The sequence below is a fragment of the Vicugna pacos genome, chromosome 10, assembly GCF_048564905.1.
Source record: "Vicugna pacos chromosome 10, VicPac4, whole genome shotgun sequence".
NCBI classification, from domain to species: Eukaryota; Metazoa; Chordata; class Mammalia; order Artiodactyla; family Camelidae; genus Vicugna; species Vicugna pacos.
Genome location: NC_132996.1, coordinates 70,906,163 through 70,933,690, shown reverse-complemented (window position 1 = coordinate 70,933,690; position 27,528 = coordinate 70,906,163). Strand labels below are relative to the sequence as shown.

At 43.5% G+C, this 27,528-nt stretch overlaps 1 protein-coding gene across 11 annotated transcripts in view; it reads right to left on the bottom strand.

Moving 5' to 3' along the window:
* The window catches only part of PPP6R3 (protein phosphatase 6 regulatory subunit 3), a 116,326-nt gene that overhangs the window by 11,033 nt on the left and 77,765 nt on the right, over positions 1-27,528 (bottom strand). For 6 of the 11 annotated variants that reach the window (XM_072970465.1, XM_072970466.1, XM_072970468.1 and 3 more), the window contains 11 exons: positions 26,510-26,659; positions 25,301-25,365; positions 22,838-22,953; positions 21,087-21,172; positions 14,735-14,821; positions 10,116-10,213; positions 8,377-8,431; positions 7,514-7,644; positions 3,733-3,854; positions 2,218-2,371; positions 678-784 (listed from right to left, as the gene is read on the bottom strand). In XM_072970465.1, coding sequence (XP_072826566.1) covers positions 678-784; positions 2,218-2,371; positions 3,733-3,854; positions 7,514-7,644; positions 8,377-8,431; positions 10,116-10,213; positions 14,735-14,821; positions 21,087-21,172; positions 22,838-22,953; positions 25,301-25,365; positions 26,510-26,659 — 1,171 coding nt within the window. The remainder of the gene's footprint in view (positions 1-677; positions 785-2,217; positions 2,372-3,732; positions 3,855-7,513; positions 7,645-8,376; positions 8,432-10,115; positions 10,214-14,734; positions 14,822-21,086; positions 21,173-22,837; positions 22,954-25,300; positions 25,366-26,509; positions 26,660-27,528) is intronic. The other 5 variants (XM_072970471.1, XM_072970472.1, XM_072970473.1 and 2 more) reach the window with 5 other exon arrangements.

Here is a 27,528-nt window from a genome sequence, read left to right as displayed (position 1 = left end):
GTGCCCTCTAGCTGCATCATTTCTTCTTTTAAAGACTCGCTTCTTTGTTCCCTCCACACTACCAACACACCCCCCTTCTCCACTCCACTCACCTCCCGCAGCCCTAATCATCAGGTTGGAAAATGGTTCAGGGCCTATGCAAGGAACAATGTGCATATTTTAAGTAACAAGACAGCCACTGGGTACCCCTGCCCATTTCATCTGTTCATAAAGGAGAGAAGCAGAGAAACCACCACACAGCCTGAAATGTGCCCAGATACACAGACGTGCTCCGACAAAGCAGACTCTGAGGGACAGAAGAGCTGGGTGCAGGCCGGGTTTGGCATGCATGTGGCTAATTCTGGTTTTATTCACCCTGGTACTGCAAAGACCACCTTTCCTCTTCTGTACACTGAGGGGACTGAATGATAACTTAGATCCCTAACCCCTTCTAGACTCAACATGCTGTAGTTCTGGACTAAATACACAATTCCTTTTCATCAGTTGCCTGTGGACATCAGACCCATCATCTTATTTTCCTGGGTCCTTTGAGCCTGAGAGTCAAGTCTAGTTTTACAAACCTGCTATGAGGCCAAAGACAACTTTTCAGATCTAGAAAACTAAGCAAAAGTTAAAGTCTGAACAACTACCAAATGACCGGTCCATAGGCCAGGCACCCTGGTGGTCTCTGCACCCACCTTCTGGCTGGGCTGCCAGCGCAGCGACACTGGGAGTCAGAGGGTCCATCGGTTCAGTGCTGGTTTCCATCTCCACTGGAGAATTACTCCTTAAAGAATCTTTTGTGCTTTTAGAAAAGAGAAAATTCAGATATCAGCAGTGGAAAATAGCCGTCGGTTACCATTAGTCACAAAAAACCTCTGAAAATGAGTTCCAATTCCACTGGGGAGACATCAGCAGTTGGTTAAATATCCAACGACACGCAGATCTAAGAACTGAGAGCAGCCTGAAGCTGGCGACGAGTGTGGTTATCTCTAAATATTCTGCTAAACCAGCAGGGCAGTAACACAGAGACTTCTTAGAAATTTCTAGACAGTTTCAAATGCTCCCAGCCCCTCGAGCGCACTGTGATCACCAGGCTCCCAGGGCTGGGACAGCAGTGCACATACGTACAGTATCAACTGCGTCGACTGTGCCATTTTTGACAAGAATCCTTATTACCTCGAGCCAAACTGCCCACGGGGCCTGGCCCTCTTAATGACACTTCGTGAGAAAGCAGCCTGTGCACAGGGGTTTGCAAAGGGAAGGAAGCTGCTTCAACAACTCTCAACCAGAGACAGGTGGAAACGTGACTGTCCGCTCCCGGAGCAGAGGCAGTGGAATGATTCGTAGTGTTTTGGAGGCGCTTCCCACCAGCCTCACCTTCACCTCTGAGTCAGAGGTTACCGTTACTATTACAGCTGCTACGAAGCAACATGGGTTTTAGCCGAGTATACGCTTTGGTTCACGTACAACGGTAACCATTAACTCGTAACAGTTTGTCTTTTTATCTTTTCCATCAACAGTGATTGTTTAAAAAGTCACTTGTTAGAACAGGGAAGCAACAAAATTTTTCAGATGGAGTGGCAGAGACTAATTTTTTCAGTAGACAAAATAAAGCAATGCTAAGCAAATCAAACCAAGCCTAACGAGACGTGAACCCGTGGTTAACACTCAAATGCTAACAGCATTACTCTGGAAAATTACGAAACGACAGGTTGCTGTTACCGCGAATAACACAAGGATCAAGACTGACAGCCACAGCTGCCATAACCCTTCATTTACAGCAGTAGACTAGCTACAAGCTTGTATTATCTATTAAATTCAAGATGCATCCTGCATTTTTCTGTAATACTCCACACAGAGGTGCCTGTCAGGAATTACTTGGCTTCACCTCGTTCCCAATCGTGTCCTGACAGCTCGGTGAGACCAGACAAGCTCTGAAGACACCACCTTCATCAGCATCCTGCTGATCACCTTCCTGGGCCGTATCCTCCCAGCCTACTGTGTTAGCAGTCTCTCCCTTTCCTAGCTCACCCTAGATGAAAGGAAGGATGACGACGACTGCTCTTCTTGCAACTCCCAGCTGTGTCGGTATCTCTGCCATGTTGATTTTCAATCCTGTTCAATGCACTACATTCAACTTGGAAAAAACTCAAGGTGACAAGCGGTGTCAACAGTACAAAGATATCCTCCCCAATTCTCGTGTGGAAAGGTTAGAAAGCTAGCATGTGTGCTCACCTCAGGGAAGATGTGAACTCTGAAAAAGAAGCCCAGCCTGTCTCCTTGGTTGGCATCGGCTCCTCTGTGCTCCAGACGTCGGACCCCACAGAGTCTAGGGGAGCACCGTGGGTTGTCTCCATGGGGACATCAAAGTTGGCTGACCAGTTGGGTGCTACAAAGAGGAGAGGAATTCCACTTTGAGAATACTTCGGTAGTTCAATGTCACACACGCATTCTCACACACTGCTGGGAGGAGTGGACGTGGCACCATCACTTGGAAGGCAATTCGATAGCATCTGTCCTATTATCTCCTGATCCTTTAGCAATTCCTTTTTTTATGATTTTTTTTCTAACAGAGATATCACACAAGAATACAAAGCCACACATAATAGAGCATGCTGATATTGACTTCTTAATTCTGACAAAGGTCCCAAGGTTGTATTAACACTGGGAGGAAGACGGAAGAAGGGTACACAGCCACTCCCTGTACAAGCTTTGCGACTTTCCTGTCAATCTAAAATTGTTTCAAAATAAAAGGTTTATTAATTTTTTAAGTATGCTGGCTAGTCAACTGCAATAAACTGGAAACAACCTTGATGCCTCCCAATCCACACCTGCCCCATTTCCTATGCACACGCTCTCCAGCCTCCCCGGCCTCCCGCAGTCACTAGCACAAGCAGCAAGCTTCCTGCAACTAACCAGAAATACACATCTGGTCCCTGCTCTCCCCTCAGCTCCTTGGAATCTTTGAAGTGACAAGGTTTTTCATATGCTAATGAGATGACTGGTGGCTGGGGGCTCCTGGGCAGTCTCAGCATGGGGGTGGAAGGGGAGCAACCAAGTGACTAGAGGGTTGGAACTTTCCACCCCACCCTACCACCCCTCCCCCAACCTGCTAGAAGGACAGAGGAGCTGGAAGTAGAGACGACTTCACCAACCCTGCCTGCTTAGTGAGGCCCCCATAAGATCCCAGACTGCAGAGACGCAGAGCCTCGGGGCCGATGAACAGAATGTGGCACATCACAAACTTCAGAGGGACAAAGCCCCTGTGCTCAGGAGCCTTCTGGGCCATGTCCTATTTATCTCTTCATCTGGCTATTCATTTGGGTCCTTTAAAGTATTGTTTGTAATAAATTGGCAACAGTAAGTAAAATGCTTTTCTGAATTCTATGAGCAGTTCTAGCGGATAATCCAACCCAAAGAGGTCGTGGGAACTCCCAATTTGTAGCCAGCTGGTCAGAAGTACCAGAGGCCCCAGCCTGTGGCTGGCACCTGAAGGGGTCGCAGGGGCTGGGGAGGGGAATGGGAATGCTGTTTAATGGCACAGCTTCAGCTTTGCAAGATAGAAAAAGTTGTAGAGGATCTACTGCACAATATGAGTACAGCCACACCACTGAACTGTACATGCGCACGCACACGCACACGCACACGCACACACACACAGACCCCAGAATACTGCTCAGCCTGGAGAAAGAGTAACACCCTGTGGGCGCTACACCACGGAGATGCTCTAGCGGCAAAGGTGCAACTTACGCTCGTTCAAGTCCACCTCCATTTTATCCTCCGTGTTGGCACTGCTAGACTCGAACAAGTCTTGTTTTGCTCCATCTTCTTCTTCTGAGTCTGTACTTTCCTCACTGTCTGTACTCCCCGAGCTAAGAAGAAAAGGACCAAAATACTTGGTGCTGCATATCAGCCACCAGCTAAATCCAAAAAATTTTCAAGGTCATCTAACAACAAAAACATTACACTGGCCCACATCTGCCTGTCACTGTTAAGACTTCGTGCTGCCTAATCCTACCTAAGGCATCAGCTGCTCTGCCGCGTGGGCTCTGCTGAAAGACGCAGATCGCAGTCTGAAAACCTGCCTCCCAGCGGGTGTGTGCAGGTATCCTACAGTGGTGTCACTGCATTTCCCTCTCGACCAAGGACACCGAGTTTCCTTTTAAGTGCTTTTTTGCCACCCACCTCTCTTCTTTTCTCAAGTGTCTTTTCATATCTTTAGCCTAGTTTAAAAACTGTTACGTTTTTTCTTATTACCACAGTTTTGAGAGTTCTCTATAAACTCTACATAGAAGTCCTCTATCAGATATATGATTTGCAAAGTTTTCTTAGTGTGTGCCTGTCCTTTCATTCTCTTAATATTAAATGTCCTTTGAAGAACAGAAGTGTTTAATTTTGATCAAGTTTAACATATATAATTATATAATTTAATGTATAGCGTTTTCAGTGTTGTATCTTAGAAATCTCTGCCTAATTCAAGGTCACAGACTTTCTAGTATAAGTTTTCTCGTTTCATGTTTTACATTCAGGTCTAAGATCCACTTTGAGCTAATGTGTATACATGGCAAGAGGTATGCACTAAGTTCATTTTTACACATATAGGCGACCAACTGTGCCAGCACTAATTTTTTCAAAAGACTATACTTCCTCCAGTGAACTTCCTTTGCACTGCCACCATAAATCAGATGTCTGTATGTGTAGGCCTGTTTCTGGGCTCTTTATTCTGTCCCCTTAATCTATTTCCTGTTGTAATTACTGTATCTTGAAATCAGGTAATGTTAATACTCTGATCTTTTTCTTTAAGAAAGTAGTTTTGTATTTGTATTTGTATTTGTAGTATTCTAGGTCCTTTGCATTTTCATATGAATTTAAAAATCAACTTGTCAACAGCTATCAAAAAAACCTGCTATGATTTTGTTTGGGATTGCACTGAACCCAGATCAATGTGGGGAGGACTGGCATCTTAACAATACTGCCTTCCAACTTATAAACATTTATTCAGACTTGACTTCTCTCGGCTGTTCTGCAACTTTCAGTAAGTAGGCCTTGCAATCTTTTGTTAGATTTATCCCTACATGTTTAATATTCTGATGCTACTATGAATAGTGCTGTTTAATAATATCAATACCATTGTCAGCTGCAGTATGTAGAAATATGATACTGATCCATGACTGCCATCTTGCAAGCCCACTTAATTGTTCCAGCCATCTTTTTGTAGATTCCAACAGCTTTCTACATAGACAGTCATACTGTCTATGAAGAAAGTTAATACTACTTTTCGTTTCCAATCTAGATACCATTTATTTTTTTCTTCACTCCAGCACAATACTGAAAAGCAGTGGTGAGAGCAGATATCCTTGTTTTGTCTCTGATCTTAGAGGGAAATTATTCAGTCTTTTACCATTAAGTATGATGCTAACTGTAGGTTTACTGCAGCTTTAAGCAGGCAGAAGAAATATCTCCAGTTTGCCGGGCATTCTTAATCAGGAATAGCTGTTGGACATGCTTACGGCCTGATTTTCAAATGTTAAAACAACTCTGCACTGCTGGAATAAACCTTGCATGGTCACGATGCATAACTGTTGCATTTATTTGCTAAGTATTTCGACAGGCGTTTTTGCATCTATGTTCATGAGAATAATAGGTCACCTATGTTGTAATGTCACGTCATGTCATGCCAGTCCTTGACATCAGGTTACAATAAAGTGGCTTCATAGAATGAGATGGGCACTATTTCCTCTCTTCAGTTTTCTGAAAGCTTCTGTAATTTCTTCCTGAAATGTTTGGTAGAATTCATCAGAGAAGCCATCTGGGCCTTGAGTTTTTGTGTGTGTGGAGAAGGGGGAAGTTTTAAACCAAAAATTTAACTTCTTCAATAGATACAGTACTATTCAGGTTATCTTTTTTTGCTTGAGGTTTGGTAGTATGCATCTTTCAAAACTCATCTAAGTTGTCAGACTTATTGGCAGAGTCACTCCTAATATTTCTTATTACCCTTTTAGACTCTGCAGAATCTGTAGTGACGTCGCCTCGTTCTTGGTCTTAGGCATTCGTATCTTCTCCTTTTCCCTCGATCATCCCATCTAGAGGTGTTCTGATCTTACTAACCCTCTCAGAGACCAATGTTTGATCACAACTCACTGATTACAATGATTTTCTGTACTGTTTTTTTTTCATTCTAGTTTATTAAAGTGGTAGCTGAGGCCACTGATTTTTTTCTTTTTTTAATGTAAGCAGTGCTAGAAATAATTCTTCAAGCACTGTTTCAGCTGCACCCTCCAAATTCTGATATACCGTGCTTTCATTTGCTTTCAATTCAAAATACTGTGTCATTTCTTCTCTGATTTCTTCTTTAATTCATTATCATTTAGCTCCACAGATTTGGAGTTTTTCTAGAGGTCTGTTATTGATTTCTCATTTAATTCCACCAGGATCAGAGAACATACTTTATATGACTTGAAATCTTTTTACTGAGACTTGCTTTATGGCCCCAACATGGTCTTTCTTGGTAAATATTTCACGTACACCTGAAAAGAACATGAACTCCGCCGTGAGGCTGGGTGGAGTGCTTTATAAACGCCCAGCAGGTTGACAGTATTTACATTTTCTGTATTTTTATTGCCTGTTGTTTTATCAATTATGGGACAGGAGTGTTAAAATATCTGATTATAATTATGAATTTGCCTACTTCTCTTCACAGTTCTAACAGTTTTGGCTCTGTGTATTTTGAAGCCCTATTATTTGGTAGGTAGGCATTTAGAATTGTTACTATGTCCTCCTAGTGATCCCTTTAAGATCTTTTCTTTGGCCCAGATTTCTTTTGAAATTCATTTTAATATTAATATAGACCCCTCCACCTTTTCTTTTAACCTGTTTAAATTTTTTACACTTAGATTTTAAAATGTAAGTTTTTAAATAATTTAAATTATTTCCCACAGGCAGCGTAAGTCAGATCTTACTTTTTATGCAATCTGACAAGCTCTGTATTTTAACTGGGGTTTTTGGATAGAGTGAATTTTAAAAATCAGGGGACAAAGAAACCCAAACAAATAATGGACTGATCCCAATGGGTATCAACTGCCATGACTCCATCTCCCCAAGTTAAATGAACTTTTAGAAGCGACTTCTCCGCTCCCCAGGGAAACCTTCAGTCTTCTGTAAGACACAGTACATAAACTCAGCTGCTGCTGTTATTACTAATGAGGGGGCGTTTTATTCCAAGCACTACACAACTACATTCCTCAGCATCACTTTCCATTCAGAAGAGACTGTGTCACAGCGTTTCGTGAACTACGTCTCAACACGGACAGCATTTTCAAGCAGATTCCCGTGACTTGCTCATACTCCTGTCACACTGCAGACAAGAGCAGTTTCACCAACTCGTGTCAATTAACAGGGGCATTTCTGATCATGACAAAAGCACTGATCTCCAGGCCACGTATCTGCGTCTGGAGAGCACACAGTGCATGCCTCCTAATGACCACCTGCTTCTGCAGTGGCTGGGTCACTGCCAGAACGAACTGCCTCTCACCTTGACCGTCTCTGGGATTCTGGTGTAAATGCAATGTGCTTTTCCTCCCAGATATCCTCCTCATCAGAGCCGCCATCATCAAACTGCTGTATTCTTTCTTTACAACATGCTTCAAACAAGGCAATATTTCCCTAAATAAAAACAAGAGAGAAAGAGCGAAACAAACTTAAAAATCAAGTCATTTTCTCTAAAAACTACCAATGTAAATTACATTATTCCATTTCCTCATCACGTATACCAAAATAAAATGTAAGCATCTAATGTCAACTTCTGTGTAAGTGACAACAAAAAGTTCCCTCCAAAAGACTGGCTTCAAAGCTAGCATACAAGAAACTGCGACTAGCTGTGTATAACTTACCTTCATCTAGTGAAAGCACCATTTTAAATCTAGGAGCCTCCCTGCCCACCCACCTGAGATGCAGTCACAGATTTACCCCAACAGGAAAAGCAACCTGTACCACTTCCTCTGCTTTCACAGTCCAGACCAGTCAGTTTACACCTTATCACAACAGCAAATCAACAGGTGGTCTCTCATGCTAACTGACATAAAAATCAAGACTGTGCCCATTCCAATGACACTATTCTCATGTCAATCTGCTGGTGTGGCTGACTTGGCATTTCAGAACTGCCTGGTGATGAGAGGCTGGCCTTGATCTAGCCCAAGTTTCTCTCTTCAAAACTTTCAGATGTAAAAAGCAGCAGGCTGGAGTCAAACTGCAGCCTTTGAACTTACACTACAACCATGTCTACACTGGCAAGGGTCCCAGTGAACACAACACTCATATGCAGGCTCTAACAGAACCCTGTTCCCACCTGTCCATCTCCCATATGCCTTATTGCTCATGAAAGGCATTAATACTTACACTTTCATTTGTGTTGAGAGTAAAATTGATGTCTGATACCCGATCAAAAGAAACACTGTAAACAAAACAGAAGTGTAGGACTAGTTAATTATCTACAGCCTCAGAAAAAGCATTCATGAAATTTTCCAAATTTAAATATTTACACTGTCATTAAAATCTCCGTAAGTGAAAACAAACAAACTGTGCTTGCATGAAATGATATCTCCTCCCTTGGTATTAAGGAATTTATATAAGATGGGAAGGCTGGAACAGAAGCCTTCTAAGACATATTAAACATACCCTGAAACCTTCCTACAAAAGATTTTTAACATCCATGGTAGCAACCTGGCTCCAGAGGCCACACTTACATAACCAAGAAAAAGGTTACTTGCAAAGAAGAAACAAGTTAAAACGTGAAAAGGGTCGTACAAGCTGTCAGACCCTGAACTTTCTCAGGATATAGCCAAATGCATACATAAAATACACAGAGCCTCCTGAAATCTTATGTTATAATGTGGCATAATCAGGAAGAAAGTAGAGAACAAAAGAATTCATAGCCTATTGAACATAATCTTTTGAGTGGGTGGGGCTGTCTTACAATTTCTGCAAGACCTAATCAATCATTATTCCAAGTACCCGATACAAATTCTAAAGACTGTGTGTGGATCCCTACCTAGCAACTCTTCAAACAACGAGTCCAGACAGGCAGGTGCTGACGTGCCACGTGGGGAGACCTGCAGGCTCTGGTGTGAGCGCTCTCGGGTGTAGACACACACACCAAGTGGTGGGTCCTTGCTCCTTTTGGATTTAAATGAGCCGATTCTGAGGGCAGCTGATGGCCTTCAACCCCTGCTCTGTTCAGTGGAGCCCCCGGCCCCTGCGCCAACACGGCACGCTGTGCGGCACAATCAGAATGCGCCACAAAAGTCTTCTAGCTTCTCGCCTGGTATAAACCACAACTTGTGACAAACAGCAGCCTCCACTGGCTGCAGTGCAACCAACTACTGAGCAGCCAGTGCTCAGGAACCAGAGCGACGCTGGGCGTTCGCACCCATCACCGGGGACTCCCCGGGGGGGATCCCTGTGCCCCGGGAGCCGTGACGCCCGTCTCGTAAATACTTTGTTTATGAACACCTCTTGTTTTCCAAGGTCAGGTGCTTGACCAAATGGTCGTTTTCATGTCTGTGGTACACAGACCACACACCTTCTACTCATCAATTCTGCCCAGGACCAAAGACTCCCATTTGTGCACTCCTCTTACCCTGACTGCCTGGCTCTTGGGGGGAAAAGACAAAAAACAACAAAAATCCAACTCTACCTTCCGGCTAGCTGCCTACAGGAGAACGCTCCACGTGGGGGGAACTGCTCCAGCCGTGAGCTAAAGCCCGCCTCACTGTGTGTTGCAGAGCCAGGCTTGCTCACACCAGTAAACCAGCACACGGCTCACCACCTTGCATGATGCTATCTAGCACTATAATCTACGAGTGGAACAATGATGTGAGTTCCTAAATCGAATAAAAATCAACCCTGTGACCAATGTCCAGCCCAAAGGCAAGCCCTCTTTGTGGAAGTGACGTTCTATTCCTACTTGTCCTCTGAGTGCTTTCAGGCTGGACTGGCTGGAACTAAAGGAGCACTTGGGAGGGCAGGTTCCTCCCAATTCACGAACGCAAGAGTTCTAAGAATCCAGGAGAATCACAAAATATCTCACAAAGAGCAGAGTGTACTAGACAGTTATGGAAACAGAAAAACATACTCACTTGCCAATGTCATCTTGATCTGCAAACTTCTCATCGTTGAAGCCAAACTGGTCAATAAAATTGGACGTCATTTGTTGCATCTGATAATCAGAAAAGGCCTGGCAACCCCAGGACCAGTGACAGTGATATAATGATTCTAATGACATTCTACATACTATTTGCCCATTTGTGTTCCAGAAACCATCTTATTTATGTAGCCATATGGCTTAAAAAGTTGGTGTGTGTGTGTTTTTTTTTAAGTCAAATAATTTCAGACACAATTTACTCCCAAAAGGAAAAGTTTGGATTTCGATCCACAAGTTATTCTAATGCACATGTCATGTAAGAAATGTTAAGTGACCTCTATTCCCAATTATCTTTAGAGAGAGGTTTGGGTCTAGTTCAAAAAAGGTGATCAAGTGACATGTGCCAGTCTGAAATTATAAGGTGTTATCAGTCACCTCTGAACACAACCAACCTTAAGATCAAACACGTTGGCAACCACCCACCCTCCCTCTCTGCATCTCCCCACCCCCAATCCACTACAGCAACATGGCACCAGAGGAAAAATGACTACTCATCACTATTACAATCCTACAACACAATGTTCAGGGACATTTCATTTTCTTAAAAAAAGATTTAAGTCTTACAGGCCCGGAAGAGAAGAAAAGTAACTACTATCCTACCTTACAGAGAGGACAGAAAGTTTTAGCACTGATCCAGAATCACTCTGAAAAGCCTACGACACTGAGTGCTCCACGGAGGAGCCAGTTCCTACACCATTTCTGGAGCGCACCATGCTCATGTGGGTTTTCTTAGATGAGAAATGGGCAAATGTTCAAATGTACTCCACAGAAATGTTACTATTCTAATTCAAAGCAATAAGCAGGCCCAGGGGAGCAAGTGAAATCGGTAAACACGTCCTCCGTTCTCGACCAGGAGTAAAGAACACATGAGGAGGAGTGCCCCTCCACATTCTTCCCCAAGTGACAGACATGGAGACAAACAGCGTGCGAGCTGCCACACAGATGGGGCTGCACACGACGTGATAGCTCTTTCCCCAGGTGAGCCTGCGCCAGGGGCGCAGGCAGCAGCCGGTGGCTGAACTAAAGGCATCACTCCTGAGGCCATGTATCAGGGAGGCAGCTGTAACTGAGTTCCACCGATTTCTGAGCAGAGCCCATGGACCCCACCCTGCAGACACACTGCAGAAATGCCTCTGCCGATGACTCCTGATTACTCATTCTGGTGGCAGGGAATTATGGCATGGATAATCCAAATTGTGGAAAATTTTAAAAATAAACCTTATATTTGGCTTTGGAAGGCATCTTTTCCTTAGGTCTAAAAAATGCTGTATCGAGCTCACTGAGAACCTAAAACCTCACTTTTCTCTCACTCGAGGTACCCACTGCCCCCTCTGTTCACCCTCACACTTTCATGCTGCCCCCTTCTTGCCCAGAGACGATATCACATGGAGGCTTGGGGCCACCCTCACGGGCTGCATCTGGTAAGGGAACCAAGGCTGTGGGAGATGGGGTGAAAGTAGAAGGAAGGGGAGGGACCAATTCTGGGAGGTTGGGCTGAGTTCTGGACGTATGAATGGAAAACAGAAGTAGAAAGAAACCAACTCCTCTGAATTGAAGCTTTATCTGTAAGGCAGAATGGACGGTTGGTAACTTTAAAGATGTGGTGAAGAATCACGAAGTCATTCTTCTGAGCGAGCAGCATAAACCAGGCTCTGAGTTTACTTACAGATTAGAAATTTGGTGACACAAGTGCAAAAGGTCCTTTCCAACTGTTTTGATTTCCGTTTTTTTCCCTTTTAAATGTTTTGTACCTCTAGAGATCGTATTATGAATCTTTTGGGTATAAAAGGGAAGAAATGTTTCCAAAAGTATTCCTTTAAATGCTTCATAATACTTTAACTGCTTCATAACAGAATGCAAATACTAAGTGTTTTTTAAGTACATGTGTGAATGCATACACGTGTGTACATGCAGATGTGAAAACACACACATATATGCGTATGCACACACACATCTGCACCGTCTGCCTTCTAGGGAGACACGGGGCGGCCGACAGCCAGCCTCCACGCAGCAATGCAGAGGAAAAAGAAAACCAACGAACTAGTCCTTTCTGTTTCTGACTCCGTTATAGCTTCTAGGAAGATACAGCCAGCAAGGAACTTAAGTTTCAAATCTGATTTTCACTAATAAAGCTATCGTGGCTTATTAAACCCACGTAAGTGAAGACTAATACTGTATTCTACTTAAAGCTTTATAAAAAGTGCTTTGGACTCTGAGAAATCCAAATCTGGAAAGCACCACATGGCTGTGTAATTATTAAAAACTTCTAATTATAAAAAAAAAGGAAAAAAACTCCCTCACATTTTCCAGAGCCTGGGACTGTTCAACTCACTGAGAAGGGAGCCCACAGCTTCACTAGTGAGCCTCTGTGGAGTGCTGGCTGGGCAACAGCACCCTCGTCCGCTTCACCTAACCTGACCGCCTCCGAGCACGCCTGCTGGGCAGGGCGCAGCAGGGGCAGTGAGATGAGCACTCCAGAGCCCACCTGCGGCAGCCAACCCCGACTGTCCAGCCGCCGCACAAGGAGGACCTCCTCAGGAAGGCGGGAGAGCCCAGCACCGGAGGCGAGGAAACCAGAAGGGCACCAAAGCTGCAAGGTACTTGGAGCCAAGCCAGCCCCACAGGTTTGCTAAGCGGCCTGCCCTAAGCTCCCTACACTCGGGCTTTTACCAACGTTCTGCTAACTTCAAAGGTGAACGGGAATTCGAAGTTGATACATATATAAACTATAAACTAACCTGATTATAATGGAGACCAGCATGAAATTCGTAAATTAAGGTAGACTTGTATTCTCGAATTTAAAGAAAAAAAATGCTTTGGAGCCTATCTCTTATTTTCAAAATGCTCCATGACTGATTTATAGTTTAACATGCAAAGAAAAGTTTACCGGAAGTCTGTCAATCAGAAAAGGGTAATTATCTTCCTACCTTTGGAGGGTTACAAAAGTGGGTAAGCCCACAGAAACAGGAGCGTGGTGTTAGTAAGGCAGTTTTGTGACTGCGATTGGTTCATATGTACATCAGCAGTCAGCCAAAGCAAAAAAAGTCAGAAATTTCTCCCCAGAAAAGCTACGACCCTGGACCCAGATTTCATGAGAAGTGAGGAGGTCTGCTTTCCAGATATCGAAATGTCACCAGTCCTCAATTATCAGTGGCCTGGAAGTTCCAGGCTTATTAGTTAATTCACAAATAGATGTTTAGGGCATTCTTTTCCTTAAAGCTATTCACCAGATCAAAATCACCTTGAAAATGCACATTTTACATCATCAAGCGTCATTACAGGGGTGGAGCAATGTGTAGCACTGGGGCTCACACTAGGCTGAGTGGACTAATTCCATATTGTCCAGGTGCTTCAGCACAGAGGAAGGCTGCCGTCAAGGTGCTTCCTGGGGTGGCAGCAGAGCACTCCAGGGTTGGGAAAGCACTCGTAGGCCTGAGAGCTCAGGATGAGCCAGGGCCATCCCGGGTGGGAGGGTGGGAGAGGGTGTCGGTGAGGGGCTGTGAGGGAGGGGCTGCTGCACTCTCCAGGTCCCCAGGCTGCGCAGCAGCTCCCCTCACGGGCTGGCTGCTCCGTGCCCTCACCTGGGAAAGTTGGTTTCCAAAGGGCAGCAGTGTCAAGAATCAAGAGAAGCCAGTTAGCTGCCAAAATGCTACTTTGGACCTATTCTGAAAACACGAATGTTAAATTGCCTTAGTATCAAAACCAAGCAGTTGCTTTGCTCAACCTACATTGGAGTATGTCAGTCTACTTAGATGCTACTGTAATCGTCTGAAGCTTCGTCCTGGCCCTGGAGAAAGAGGCTTAAAGACTGAGAAAAAAGCAGCTAAGTAACATTCAGTGCTAGATGGAAGGTGGCTGAGTTAATTCCACTGCCACACAAAACAAACGACAGGCCACGGCGACCTGATCCTGACTAAGGGCAGCTTTCCGTATGAGGAGCTGGTCACTTTCAAAGGGGCTTCCATATTAGCACCCCAACCTGATATCCAGTCAAGATAGTAAAATCATCTGTCACCTCCCCAAGAAGCACCAATGGATGATAAATTAGCATACTTATTTTTATGTCCTGTTTTCTCCCTCACAAAGATAACAAGCAGCTGATAAATGGAGATCAATTTGGTTCAGGGATATTTGTGAAAGTTACTTTCACTGACATTAAAAAAGTCTTATTTTTATCCACAGATCTCTACTATAGGAATCTTTAAGCAACAGCTCATCTATTGTAAAAGTCTGCATAATGAGCACATCTGAGACACTTACTCAACTATTCGGAGTTCATTCAAACTCCTGAAAATTTACCCGACTCATCATTGTTACCAGATCTGAAACATTCCCTGGATAATTTATAAAATATCATGATTAAGATTTACATGATCAGCATAAACCTTCCTCTCACGTACCCAACAATTCCTACTCTAAATGTTTTTGCCTAACTAATAAGTAACCCCAAATCACACCCTAATGCACAGTCTGACTCCAAAGCTGATTCATAAATGGCAACTGAACTAAGCATTTAAAACAAAAACAAAAAGCAAAACTTTAGGCATGACTCACTTGCTGCAAAGAAGAATCCTGTGAGAAACCCGTTTCTTTAAAGTCAATTTCATCATCACTGGATGAATGAATATGGCAGGTTGTAACCTATATGCATAAAAATGTAAAAAACTATTTAACAGAGAGAAGTTTTGGACATTTGTATCAGCAGTTTTATGGAAAAATCACATTTAGTTTTTCTCTCAATGTGTAACAATAGCAAGAACAAGAACAAGTAACAGCTAAGTTGTAAAATCCACCCAATTATCCAAGCGTACCCTTCACTCAACCAGAAGGCGTGGCTACCTGTCCTTCCGCCCCCATGGTCATTTCACTCACTGGTAACATCACCAGAAAACACGTGAGAGATGAGGTACTCTGTTTAAGTGATTTCGGTCATTTTCTCCAATTAAATGTTTACAAAGGGAAGGGAGAAGTAATGGCTCAGATAAAATATAAAAATATTAAATATGCCAAGCCTGAGGGGTAAACTGCAATTCCTAAGGATCACTAATGAGCCAGTAGAAAGATCGGGTTTAAATACAACCATTTCTCTTTAAATTCTTGCATTTCCTGAACATTCTGAGAAAATCACTGTTCACAGGCTCTCAATATGACCCTGCTCAAAAAAGACCCCAAATCTTCTGCCCCTTAAAACATAACCCCCTGCCCTCACAATTTAAAACCAACTCACATTAATTAAACAACCAAAAACATAAACACAAACTGCTCACCAATTCACGGTAGGTGATTTCTGTTAATTCATGAGTGTAATAACCATTAGAAACGAGAACACACAAATGACTAAACACAGCACTAACAGCAGTAACTGCGATGCAGTAAGCGGTCAACGTGAACCATCAGGAAACTCTAAAAACAAGCACTATGCTTCTGAGGGTAACTCACACTGTGTTCTGAGTTACTCATCCTGTACTTTTGGTAGAAGTGTTCTGGGCAGAGAGCGCTGTCATCAGAGGAAGACACAAGTGGCTGTTGCCTGCTGACCCGTAAAGCTGTGCCTAACAGCACAGAGTTACAGAAATTGGCCTGGTTTGCTTTCTGAGGTTCCAACATTGATTCAAGAAGCCCAAAGTAGAATCCAAATGGGTCTATATGTGGTGTGACTTACGAAATTCTGAATAAACCACTGCCTGAATAAAATCCATCTCTTTTCCCTTTGTCTAGCCATCTCTGGTAAAGATACTAACTTCAAGTGAATCACCCAGTGCTTCCAGTTAATTCCCTCTCCATCCTCCCTAAGGTATTCTGAATCTGGCCTGATAGAATCAAAGGCAGAACCTGGTCGATGAAGGGAGACTGTCTGAGGGCCAGCCATGGCTTTAGCAAGTCAGTGGGGAAGATATGGGGATGGGCTGCTCCCGGAGAGCCCAGACAGAACACAGAAGGGAGGTGGTGGAACACTGCTTGGTCATGGCAGCCGACATCTTATGGGGCGACTGCAGTCGAGAGCCGGTCAAGTGGTTCTACTGCAGTGGATTTAGAGGAGCTTCGAGCTACCTGGCTGGCAAACTAATACAAGAATCATATTAAGCCCATGTGTGTTTTAGGGGTGCAACCCCATGTGGGGCACAAAAGTAGAAGACAACTGCAAGAGCAAGCCAGGTGAACTACACAAGAGAGAACAAAAAAAAGAGCTGGCTACTTCTGGCATGTCTTGTTTAAGTACACGTATCCTCATTCACACTTTTTGCTACAAAATAAGATTTTATCAGCTCATTAATTAAGATAAGAAACTAGATTTTGTTGAGAAACTACTATGTGCCAGACACTGTGACCCCTTCACAGTCTCCTTAACTTGTATCTTCAAAGCAATTAAAACAATTCTTTTCTCCAAAAATAAACTACTGCTTTAAGAGGTTATGATTAATAATGACAGAATGCACGCAAGCTTCAATTATGTTACCAAAGGATATGGGATTCGATTCTACCCATTCCATGCCCGGTCTGAACCTGTCATTAATAAAATGAGCTAAACGATGATGTGATTTATGTACAGGGGGGGAACCTGTTAATTGGAATCCCACTAGCTCATCACACAGGTGTATCCACCATGGAGTCCCTGATCCAAACTTCCAGAACACACCCCTCTGAGGCATCTTCATCTCAGGAGATGCCTCTGGCATTCGTCTGCTTCCTTAGCTAAAATCTCAGGCCATCTTCTTGCTCCTGTCCCGCTCACATCTGTCCACGCTACTGTCAAATCCCATCATTTCTCATCAAGTCCGTTATCCCCTCCTGGTGCAAGCCTGTAACCACAGTTCTGGAAAGTTTCTCTCGTCTGGAGTAACGTTGTATTAGGCAGCTAATCAGTCTCCCTGCTTCGATCTTTCACCCCACTATAGTCTGCTCTCAACCCAGCAACTCCATAATGGTCGTATAAATTGTGCATCAAAGTATGTAGCTCTCAGTTCCACACCTAACGGCTTTTCACCTCATTAAGATCACAATCCAAGGAGCATGCCGTCAGGCTCATGAGACCCGGCCTGCAGAGTCCCGCAGACCTCACGTCCCTCCCTCCCCTGAGCTCTGGTTCAGCCACACTGCTGACAAGCCAGCCCCTGCACATACCAGGCACAGCCCAGTCCTGGGGCTCTGTGCTCGCTTGTCCTCTCTCACCTCCCTCAGCCTCTACACAACAGTGCTCAGTGACCTTTCCCGAGACCACCTAATTTTAAGGTGCACATCCACCCCAACACATCCGCTCTTCCCCTAGTTGGTTCATCCAGCTGTTCACCCACCTCCACTGAGGCAAGGATTTCTGCCAGTCTTGTTGAGTGCAATCTCCTCAGTGTCTGGCACACAGCAGCCACGCAAATACTTACTGAATTGATGAATAATAATAATAAATCCCTAAATGAGAATACAGAATGATAACCTTTTAAAAAGTAACAAATATATAAGAACATTCTTGCCAAGCAAGATGTAGTCTAAGTAAAATATACTCTTGATGCAGCAGTGGAAAAAAAAAACTTTTGAGACGTTACCTTCTTTCACAATAAAATTTCAGTTTTATTAACTCTTGTTACAGGGAAAAGCAAACAAGAGTCTTCCTCCTTGTGGCTGATTAGGGGTGCTAGGAACACCGAAAGCATTACTTGACTGGTAAGCTCTGAGTGAGAGGCGGAAGCAGTGGCCCCACCACGGACTCCCAGCACCCACATGCCTGTGGCTGGTCAGACACGCAAACTCTCCGAGGTTCCACCCCGACCTGCTGGAGCATCTGTATCACTCTATACAACCTCCATAAACTAGCTCAAAAATTACCTTAACACTTAAAAAAATCCTCCCCCTTAAAGAGGAAGGCAGAGAATGAAACAATCCTCTTTTCCAAAGTCAGTACAAAAACGTCTCCTGCATCATCTCTGTTTACTCTAAATCCTCACCAGTTTTTATAGTTTGGGGGCTTAGTCAAAACAGTGCGGTCTCTGGATGTAATTAAAAGGCCAAACTTTATTCATAATAAACTCCCAACATAAAAATATAAGGAGTATATGGATCTCTTGGGCATATACTTTGGCATGATGGGGTCAAAAGATAAAAGATAAAAGCACTTCAAAGAGCTCAGCGAGAAGGTAATCAGCATGTTGCCCTGGAGATGACCAGAGCCTGAAGAAAGATGCTGCCCGAGAAGACACGGGCGCTTGGGGCAGGACAGCTCAGCCTGCACACACGAGCAGTCCCCGGGCCTGCAGCCAGCACAACAGTGGCTGTCTGCTGCATAAATGACAAATCCTTGCTGTGACCAGACAACGAAGAACAGACCAGGGCAACCTAACAATGTACTGACTCAAGCATTTGGTGCTGAACTACAGGCTGACTCAAGTCTCATGAATATACCTGAGATAATTCCCAGAGAGGTATCTGAGCCATCATCCAAAAACCAACTAAGTCAAAGCAGTGTATCTAATCTACCTATTTGGGGAGGGAGGTGGGGGATAAGCAATCTATTACTTAACTGCCGATTTCGGTGATGAGTGAATGTACCTGAAACAATTAGAAGGGAAATGCTCTATCTGGACTTCCCACCACATTACGCGGTGGGCACGCTTACTGCATGACATTTCTGCAAGGGCAAGACCCACTGCGTTTACCAAGTTGTATTTATACCACTATTCACAACAGTGCATTTTCCCCGGAACATGGTACCCAATCCTGCTGAGATAAAGCCCGGAACATTCTGGGTAGAAAAATGGAGATTCTGGAGGCTGTAGCTCAAGTCTCCTTGGTGGTCTACGATTAATTAAAAACCTGGAACACTTATATCCCTAAAAATGCTACAAAGCAAAACTCTCTATTGTAAGACCTAAGACTAACTGGAGGCAGTGTTTTAGTACTGGGTATGTGAGACCAAGGAAGTGAAGAGGGATCCTGAGAGATGAATACGAACGTCTCAAGGATGACAAAATGACAGAGTGGGGCTAAGTCAACACAGGACATGAGCACTGTTAGCAGGTCTCTGTTTACCTGACCACTTTGACTACATAAGCCAACTTCTTTCATTTTACCGTGGATTATTAATGTGGTCCAAGTAATACGGTGGGACATGCAACAGGCAAAGGAGAACTGAGCTTCAATTAGAATGAGAGGCAGAGCCCAGAATGACCTCTCCCCTTCAACACAGGTGTGAACGTGCCTGGGTGTGTCTGACCCAAAAGGGCCGTGCCTTCATCTCGCACTGCACGCCCACACTCCTCCCAGTGGACGTACATACCATTTACACAGCCACAGACCAGATCACTGACAGCATCATGCAAAGTAGATGAGTGTCACCTGAACTGCAATGAAGTCCTTTATATGTAACTACTCGCAAGACAAAGCTGCTTAAATTACCAGAGAGAAAGGTCTTTTAAAATCCTGATAACAACAAGTTTAACTGGACGTTTTTTACTTCTACCTTTGAAGTCAACCAAAGGACAATTTTAAAAGTTTCCCAAGTAAGATCAGAATTTAAATTCTTAACTATTCCTTTATAAATAATAAAACAAGACAAACATCCCCTTCAAGGAGAAGACATGGCCTACATTCTTAACAAGGAATCAATATGGGAGCCTCTAAAATTAAATGGTTCAATTTAACAGTATGGGAGAACAATTTCCCCCATAATAAAACCTTGATTATCCAGAACTCTAACCAATTTGATTGGAGGAAAAAAACCAATGTACACTGGGTAATACATTCATTAAAAATTACTCAACCCTTCCTTGACGACCCACAGCTGTCAAAGTGAATGTCATTTTCTCCACTGGGCTAGGATACACTGAGACACTAAGGACCATTAAACCTATTTTAATTAAATGGCCCCACATAGCTCCCTTTTAACAGTTGTCTCTTAACTTCAAAATTCTTCCATCTCCTAATACCTAGTAACTCTATCAGTATATCCACCAAGCCACTAATCTGCCAAGAGTCTGGAAAAAGATAACCAAACCTGTTAGACAATCACACAGCAGGGGACAACAGGCCCGCTGGGGTGTGACTAGGATGACCCAGTGATTGCTCTGTAGCTGCCAGAGCCTTTCTGCTGCCCTCATTTCTAAATTCTGTCCTCAGCAGATCCGGATGCTTTACTGTCCAAGAATCGGGCGGTGACTGTGTATTAGAATTTCAAGATTGTAGCTGCTAAATTTCAAATATGGAATCCAGTGCCTGACACATCCATTTCCATGGAGAGTCAAGACCACCATCTCTATTATCAGCTGGCATGTGCTTACAAAAGGAAATGCTTCTCCTCATCTTTAAAAGCAAAAGTAATACTTACCTTAAAACTTACTGCATTAAAAAAAACACAAAGACTACATTCCAAAGTCCAATATAATTTTTAAAAATATTATCAATGCCATTATTCCCTGGCTCAAAGTACCAATCTGTTAAACTTTCAAGCTGGGGTTTCAAAGTCATCTACAAAATTTTCCCCAACTGGGAATGGTCTGAAATGAGGGTGAACTCAACTCAGTAACGTTAGCAAGTATACAAAGGAGTATTTAGGTTTTCTAACCACCTGGGATGACCTGAGGTACAAGGCAACAAAGCCAATAGAGTGAAAAGAGGCTGGAGGCTGCCTGCCGAGGTGCTGAGAGAGCAGGGCACTGAGGGAGGTGGAGACAAGTCTGGTGAGAGGTGGACACCAGTAGCTCCTCTGTACCCTTATGTCCTCCCAGGCAGGAATTAGGAGTTGACTAGACAAATTAGCAAGAATATTGTGAACACTGACCTCTTTTTCTGGTAAAGAAATATGAACTTATCCTTGGCCCACAATTAACAGGACAAACGGAAGATATTTCAGATCTTCCTGGATAAGTGGGCAAAGACCAAGGGCAATGAAATCAGAGAAATGTAACCTTGCAGAACCTACTAGATCTACCGTGTTCCTCTTGTTAGTCTCCCCTAAGGAGCTTGTGCAGAACGTCTCCCATCGCTCCCGGACGTCGTCTGGAAGATCTTCAGAGGGAGAAAAGGAAAGAGCGTCATCACCACAGTGACTTACACACAGACAAGTAAAACAAACAGGGAACACGAGCGCGCACCACCCGTGTGCTTTGTCAAAGGGGAGCAAGCTGAGCACCCGGCTCCCAGAGGAACAAGGTCTACAGCCTCGCTCAGTCTGAACCCTGAGAACTTTCAGGAACCACATTCCCCACAGTGGTCTACGTTTGATGCCAAGAGCCCTAAACAGCTCTTTGAATTTAACAAGGTTTTAAAGAACTTTTCGTCAAAATTTAACCTGGAAAACGTGAGTGATTCCAATAAACTCCCCAGGAAAGGTAACAGCCTACAAGGTGGGGTAAGAGCAGTCGTGTTCCATGGTCATGTAAGTTTAGAAAAAGCTGCAAATGTCACCTCCTATACATCTTCTTGATAAACTCTGAATGGCACCTGGCTAATGAATGTTCCATGGAACCAAATCCAGTTTGGCTTCAAAACGCTCAAAGATAATATTTTCTAAAAGTCTGTGTCATAGGTCAACATATGGATACATATGCAATCGTGAGTTCTACCTCCTAGAGAAATTCTGAAGCAAAGGATATACAAATACTTTGCTGAGAAAATGAAATTCTAGCTGTAATCCTGGAGACCTTACTAGATTCAAGGTGTCATCTAACAATTTAATCACACGCATGCGTACACCCTCACACATTCACACACACGCGCCACCTAGCAAGCAACTTCATAAAACGAAGACTAATCTAAAAACAAGCATTCACATGGCCAGTTCTCCTTGGTCAGGACACAAAGTGTGATGAACTGGCTTGTATCTCTCTCAAGAAGCAAAATTACAGGCAAGCAAGTCCCAACATCTCCACCACTGGGCACACCTGTGCTTTCAGTGCACATTTAACAGGTAACAGCCTATTGAACACACACACATTCTTAAGACTGAAACAGAAGAACAGACTGGGAAATGATTTTCAGCAAGTTAACTCCGAACGAATGCTGTACCACAGAAGTTAAGGATTTTTCACCTTCAGAGTAAGTCACAGGACTAGTTACCCCACAGGCATCAAACCTAGGGCACACAGAGGTCACACCTGGGAGGACATGGACTCATGGCCGGAGTGCCAGCGTAAACAGCATTCACACGAGTTCTTCCAGTTAACCTTGGGCGGGTAACATTCAAACGCTAGTACAGGAGTCCTCTAGGACACTGGCTAATACCTTCACTTTAGCAATAGAGAGATAAAGAAGTGCTGATAAATGCTTTAATACTCCAGCTAAAGGAACTAAATCCACAGGCTACATGGAGGCCTTCAGAAGAAAACAGAAAGCAAGAGTAATTGCAGCTCAAGTGGCTCAACTGTCAGCCTATGAGCACTTCAAGCTCACAGGAACAATTCACTGAGCAGTGAATGCTCTCAGAGCATGGAAGGGGGTGACTCCGGTGACCGGCCGAGCCTGCCAATGCTTACTAAAGGACTGCGGCAGGAAGAACAGAGAGACAGTAGAGAGCTAGTGTTGAAAGACAGTCTCCACAACCTCATTCACATCTCCAGATAATTGGGGAATATAAGGAAACTCCTCAGATAGCTATTAGAAATGTTATGAAATGCATTAAATCCTTTTTCCAACCCAACAACAACGTGTCATTACAAGTCCATAAGCAATTACCTTTGATCAGCTGCTGTACTAATGCGCTGTTGGGGCCCTTCTCCGTGCTGTGCACGATGCAGTTGGCTATCCTCGTCAGGTGTCCCATGTAGCCGTGCCGTCTTCCTCCCTCGGCCCTAACAAGGGGTAACGAACAAACATTCAGACTCATGAGAGGACAGAGCGATGAAAGAGCTTGATAACTACAGAGGATTTAAGCAAATATTCTAAAAACTGAGGCACTAAAGACAAGAACAAACAGAAAAAAAGGGTGCCAGAACACCACCCGGGCAGGGTGGGGCAGGGTGGAGCGTGGCAGGAACTGTCTGCTCCAAGAGTCTACTGCAGCCTCACTCAACAGAACAAATTTTACCCACACATACAAGCCAACCATTAACCTTCAATAACATTATCTTTAAAAACAAAAAAGCAAACATTCACTGATGCCTAATGTTTCTGTGACTTTCCTTTGTATCTTTTTATGAAACTGCTTTTCAGATTTTAAACAGATTGTATGGAACTGAGGTGAGAATTCTGCTGGCTCACCTTGCTTAAAGACATCACATTTTAATCATATCAATCAATCATCATAGATAATTATCTACCAATTACATTTCTCAAGTTAAAAAACTGGCTGATTTGAGGAGCTGGCCGAGATGAGAGGCGGTCAGCTGGTATTTGCCCACACACTGCTGGGGACACAGACAGACAAACCGCGCCTCATCCCTCTCCCTGACTGGAGGGTCTGATCTTCACAACTACGACCCTGCCTCACATTCACACAGACTTCTCACATCTCTGATTTCTCTGCCCGAATATTTACTACGTGTCAAGATTTTAAATTCTATGCAACTAAACACTTTTGGTTGCAGATAGAAGGGAACACACTGAACAGAACTTTGCTTAAAGGGAGACTCTTTCAGGAGTCACTTAAAAAACCATAAAAAACCATACAATGCTTATAGGCTTGCCTGGAAGATAAAATATCTGCTAATAATCTCAGAGGGGCTGAGTACCTAAGGGGCAGAGGGCAGAGGGCTGATCTCAGCGCAGCTGCTTGGAGCCTCTTCCAGTCTCACAAGACCCCAGACCCCAGTGTCTCTTCTGGGTGGCGTCCTAGTCAGAAGCTTTGCTGTGCTCCCCCAGCGCCACCCTCCCCCGCCCCCTGGGTGAAAACACACACCCGTCTCCACGTTTTCTGGCCCAAGCCCCTGATGCTTTTTAGGTCTCTTGTACAAGGAAACCTTGCAAAGCTCTCTCAGGACTCCTTAAAAAAATGAGAGTATTATTAGCGAGGCCTCCAGAGGATACAGCTTGTGGGGAGCAGAGCGCAAGGGACGCCTCAGCACTGGTGACACGAGGCAGAGAGAAGAAGGGAGGTCAAGGTCAGACACATAACCAGAGGTGTCAGTCTGGCCACAGACAGCCCCCCGAAAGGGGCGCCATTTGGAAGGACGTGTCTGAGGTCTAGCAAGACGAACCCCCTCCACACTCCAACTAAATGCCACCTTTCCTCACACAAACTCAAGGCAAAGCCCTATCAATACTTAGTAAGCAATTTGAAAAAAAACCAAACCTCAGGAACATAAAGCTGACACCTCCCCTGAGTTACCTCGCTCTCCCGGGCGCTGCAAGTTAAGTCTGAAAAGAGACAGAGCAGGGAGACTCCTGAGAAAGGTTAGACTGTAAGGAGGTGTGACAGCTTCGGGGGATGAGGGAAATGCTCCCCATCCTGACTGTGGTGGTTACACGACTGCAGGCATCTGTCAGAACTCCGAGAAACGTCTACCAAAAACCGTGCACTTCAATAAACCTGACTTAAACACACACACAAGAAGTGCGCCTTGACACTGTTTCCAAGCAACCCCACCTGCTCCAGAATCTGTGGGGTGGCGTAAAAGTTCCAGCGTACTAGGGAGGAACGCCCGTTCCAGACACCACCACAAGGAAAAAGTCTACATAACAAAGCTATTTACATGTATCAGCTAGTATTTCAAGTAATCTTGCCAATCGGCTAACAGAAATTTCCTAAAAAAAGAAACACTAGGCAATTTTACCCCCTTCTAGTTCCATGCACAGAGCGACTCTTCTCTACAATGAGAAGCTGGGGTAACAAGGACAAATGTGCTGATAATCAAGGAAGACTTGACTTCATAATTCTTTCCTTTCACCACCCCATTGCTCTCAGACAAACTGCCGTTCACAGAGGACTGCAAGCTCCAAAGACAGAAAGAGGTGGGGAGTTCTCCTGACCCCTGGATTCCCATCAAGATAGGCTGAAAGACAGGGAAGTCTAAAAGTAAATTATTACAAAGCTATCTGTCACAATTAAATGATCCGGAAGTCCTCAGAGAATCATGTGTGCCTGTGAAGTGGCCTGTGCCGCGTAGTTACGCTCACTGTTCTCTGTAGAGGGCAAGGGCGGCTATTTTCTTTCAAGGAAAAACATCACACTGAACTCCTATCAGAAAACAATTTACTTACTGTTTCTTCTCGTTCATTTCCCAGGCATCAAGTATTCGCTCTATCAACTGGCATTTTTGAAAGAGCTGAATAAAAAAGAATGCTCTGGTTAACATTCACATAAATGTCAAAAACGTCAAAGTTTCAAAGTGAAATACAACTCTAATAAACAGACAAGTGATATGCAAAACCCAGCAAACTAAATACAGCTGTGAATTATTGGCTAAATCAGATGTAATGTGATAATAAATGTACTCAAGACCCTCAGAACACTGTAGGGACTCAAGACAGGCTCTGGGTCTTCAGCTTGCACCTCTACCGGGAAATAGTTATTTCAAGTCCCACCACCAGTGAGCAATGACCTAAAGAAAAGCCGGGTTTGATAAGCCACATAAACTGGGCTCAGAAATACAGAGCCCAACCAAAATGACAATGGAATAAAGAAAATTATGCCCTGGCAAAAATTCAACTCACAATCCACAGCAATACTTGTACTTTTTAAAAATGTGAGCAACGCTTACTTGTAGATGAACTAACATTACTGCATTCGTATTAAAAATAGTTGTGGCTTGCCAAATCTCTGCAGGCAGGTGCTGTGGGCTGCATTATCAGTACGCGCAAGGCCAGTTTTAATCAAGTGTCATCTGTCTTCCCCGTCTACTTGGTTATTCCAGGTAGCCCCTCCCATCTTCACGGTTTGGAAGTAACCCAGTATGAGCTAGACAACGTCATACAATCACAGAACTTCAGAGCAGGAAGAAACCTCATGACTGATTTAGTAAAATCACCTCATATTCAATAATAGAAAAGAGACCCCAAGAAGAGACTTGCTCAACACCACACAGAACTCACTTCTCCCAACTTTCAAAAGTCATGTTTTCATCACCAGAAATTAAAACTCTACCAAGCCAAATAATTATGCAAATGTTTTCTGCAGTATTTAAATTTCTATTGTTCTTTCACTCTCCAAAAGATTTTTAAATCTTCCAATCTATTAATTCTACCAAATAAGCAAGTCATTTAACCTTTTTTAAAAAATTCACATACTGGTTACTTGTCCAGGATATGTCTCATAGAATCACTGGCTAAAAGTACAATGAAGAAAAGACAGTTAAATATTTAGACTCTGAAACTTCACCTCACACCCTTAAACTTCAATTCGTTTTACACCTTTAGTGGAAAAGTGTTATAACCAGGAGTGGCAGAAAAAAAGACACCAAGTCAGCTCACATGTTTCAGTAACAAATTGTCACCAGTGGAGTCTTGATCAGTAATTGTGCCGTCTTCTGTGTTTTCAAAAGGACTCGCAAGAATCAGTGCAACACAGATTTCCACTTGTGTATGTAGAAAGTTATTCCACGTGTATTTGAAGAACATGTCCTACAAAAAAGAAAATCAATGCTTTGTTTTACTCAGCCACCTCCATGTTTAAGCCGCCGCTTTAACACACTTACCAGTGAATTAATAAAGTAAAAATGATATGTTCCTAGTCCAAAAGGACTAATTAAAAGGAGCACATTTTATTTAAGGCAGTTTGAAATTCCTTCATAGGCTGAACATAGGGTAAATACATGCTCATTCAACATGCTAGAATTTGCTTGGAATCCAGAGACTAACAATAAACACACAAAGAAAAGAAAAGAAAAGAGTAAATTTCTCAAAGAGAAAGGGAATATCTTTTTATACTTTCAAAGCAACTAATACAGATACTAAAGTTCAATAAATTTCCAATAATTTTCAAAGAAATTTGAGGATTTCATTTTGATTCAATATTTACTGATGGCTTTTGAGCAGGGCACAGTTCTAGGTGCAATATGGGAGACAGAGACAGACAAAAATAAAGGTTCCAATTTCAAGGTGCTCACATCTTAAGAAAGAATAACCACTCAGGCATTCAAAACTCAGAACTACCAGCGAACGGAGCAAAGCAGGAAAGGTGTGAGAGGCGGTGACAGATGGAATGCCTGGAAGTTTGCAAGGGTTTTCCTGATTACCTGAAAAGGTAACAGTATCACCAAAAAAGGGGAAGAAAATTCCTAAAAGCATAAAATGCATAGCTGAAGTATGTATTCAGGATATTGCTGAGCCTGGTTATCTAATCTCAAAATGAAAACGTAATGATTAATGATCCATTTAGGCGTTTTATCAGATTTGTCAGCACTCAAAAGTAGCTCCAAGAGTAACAATAGAATGAATTAACAATAGCGGTATACTTATTAGTAGCAAGATTAAAGACTGTAACTGATGAC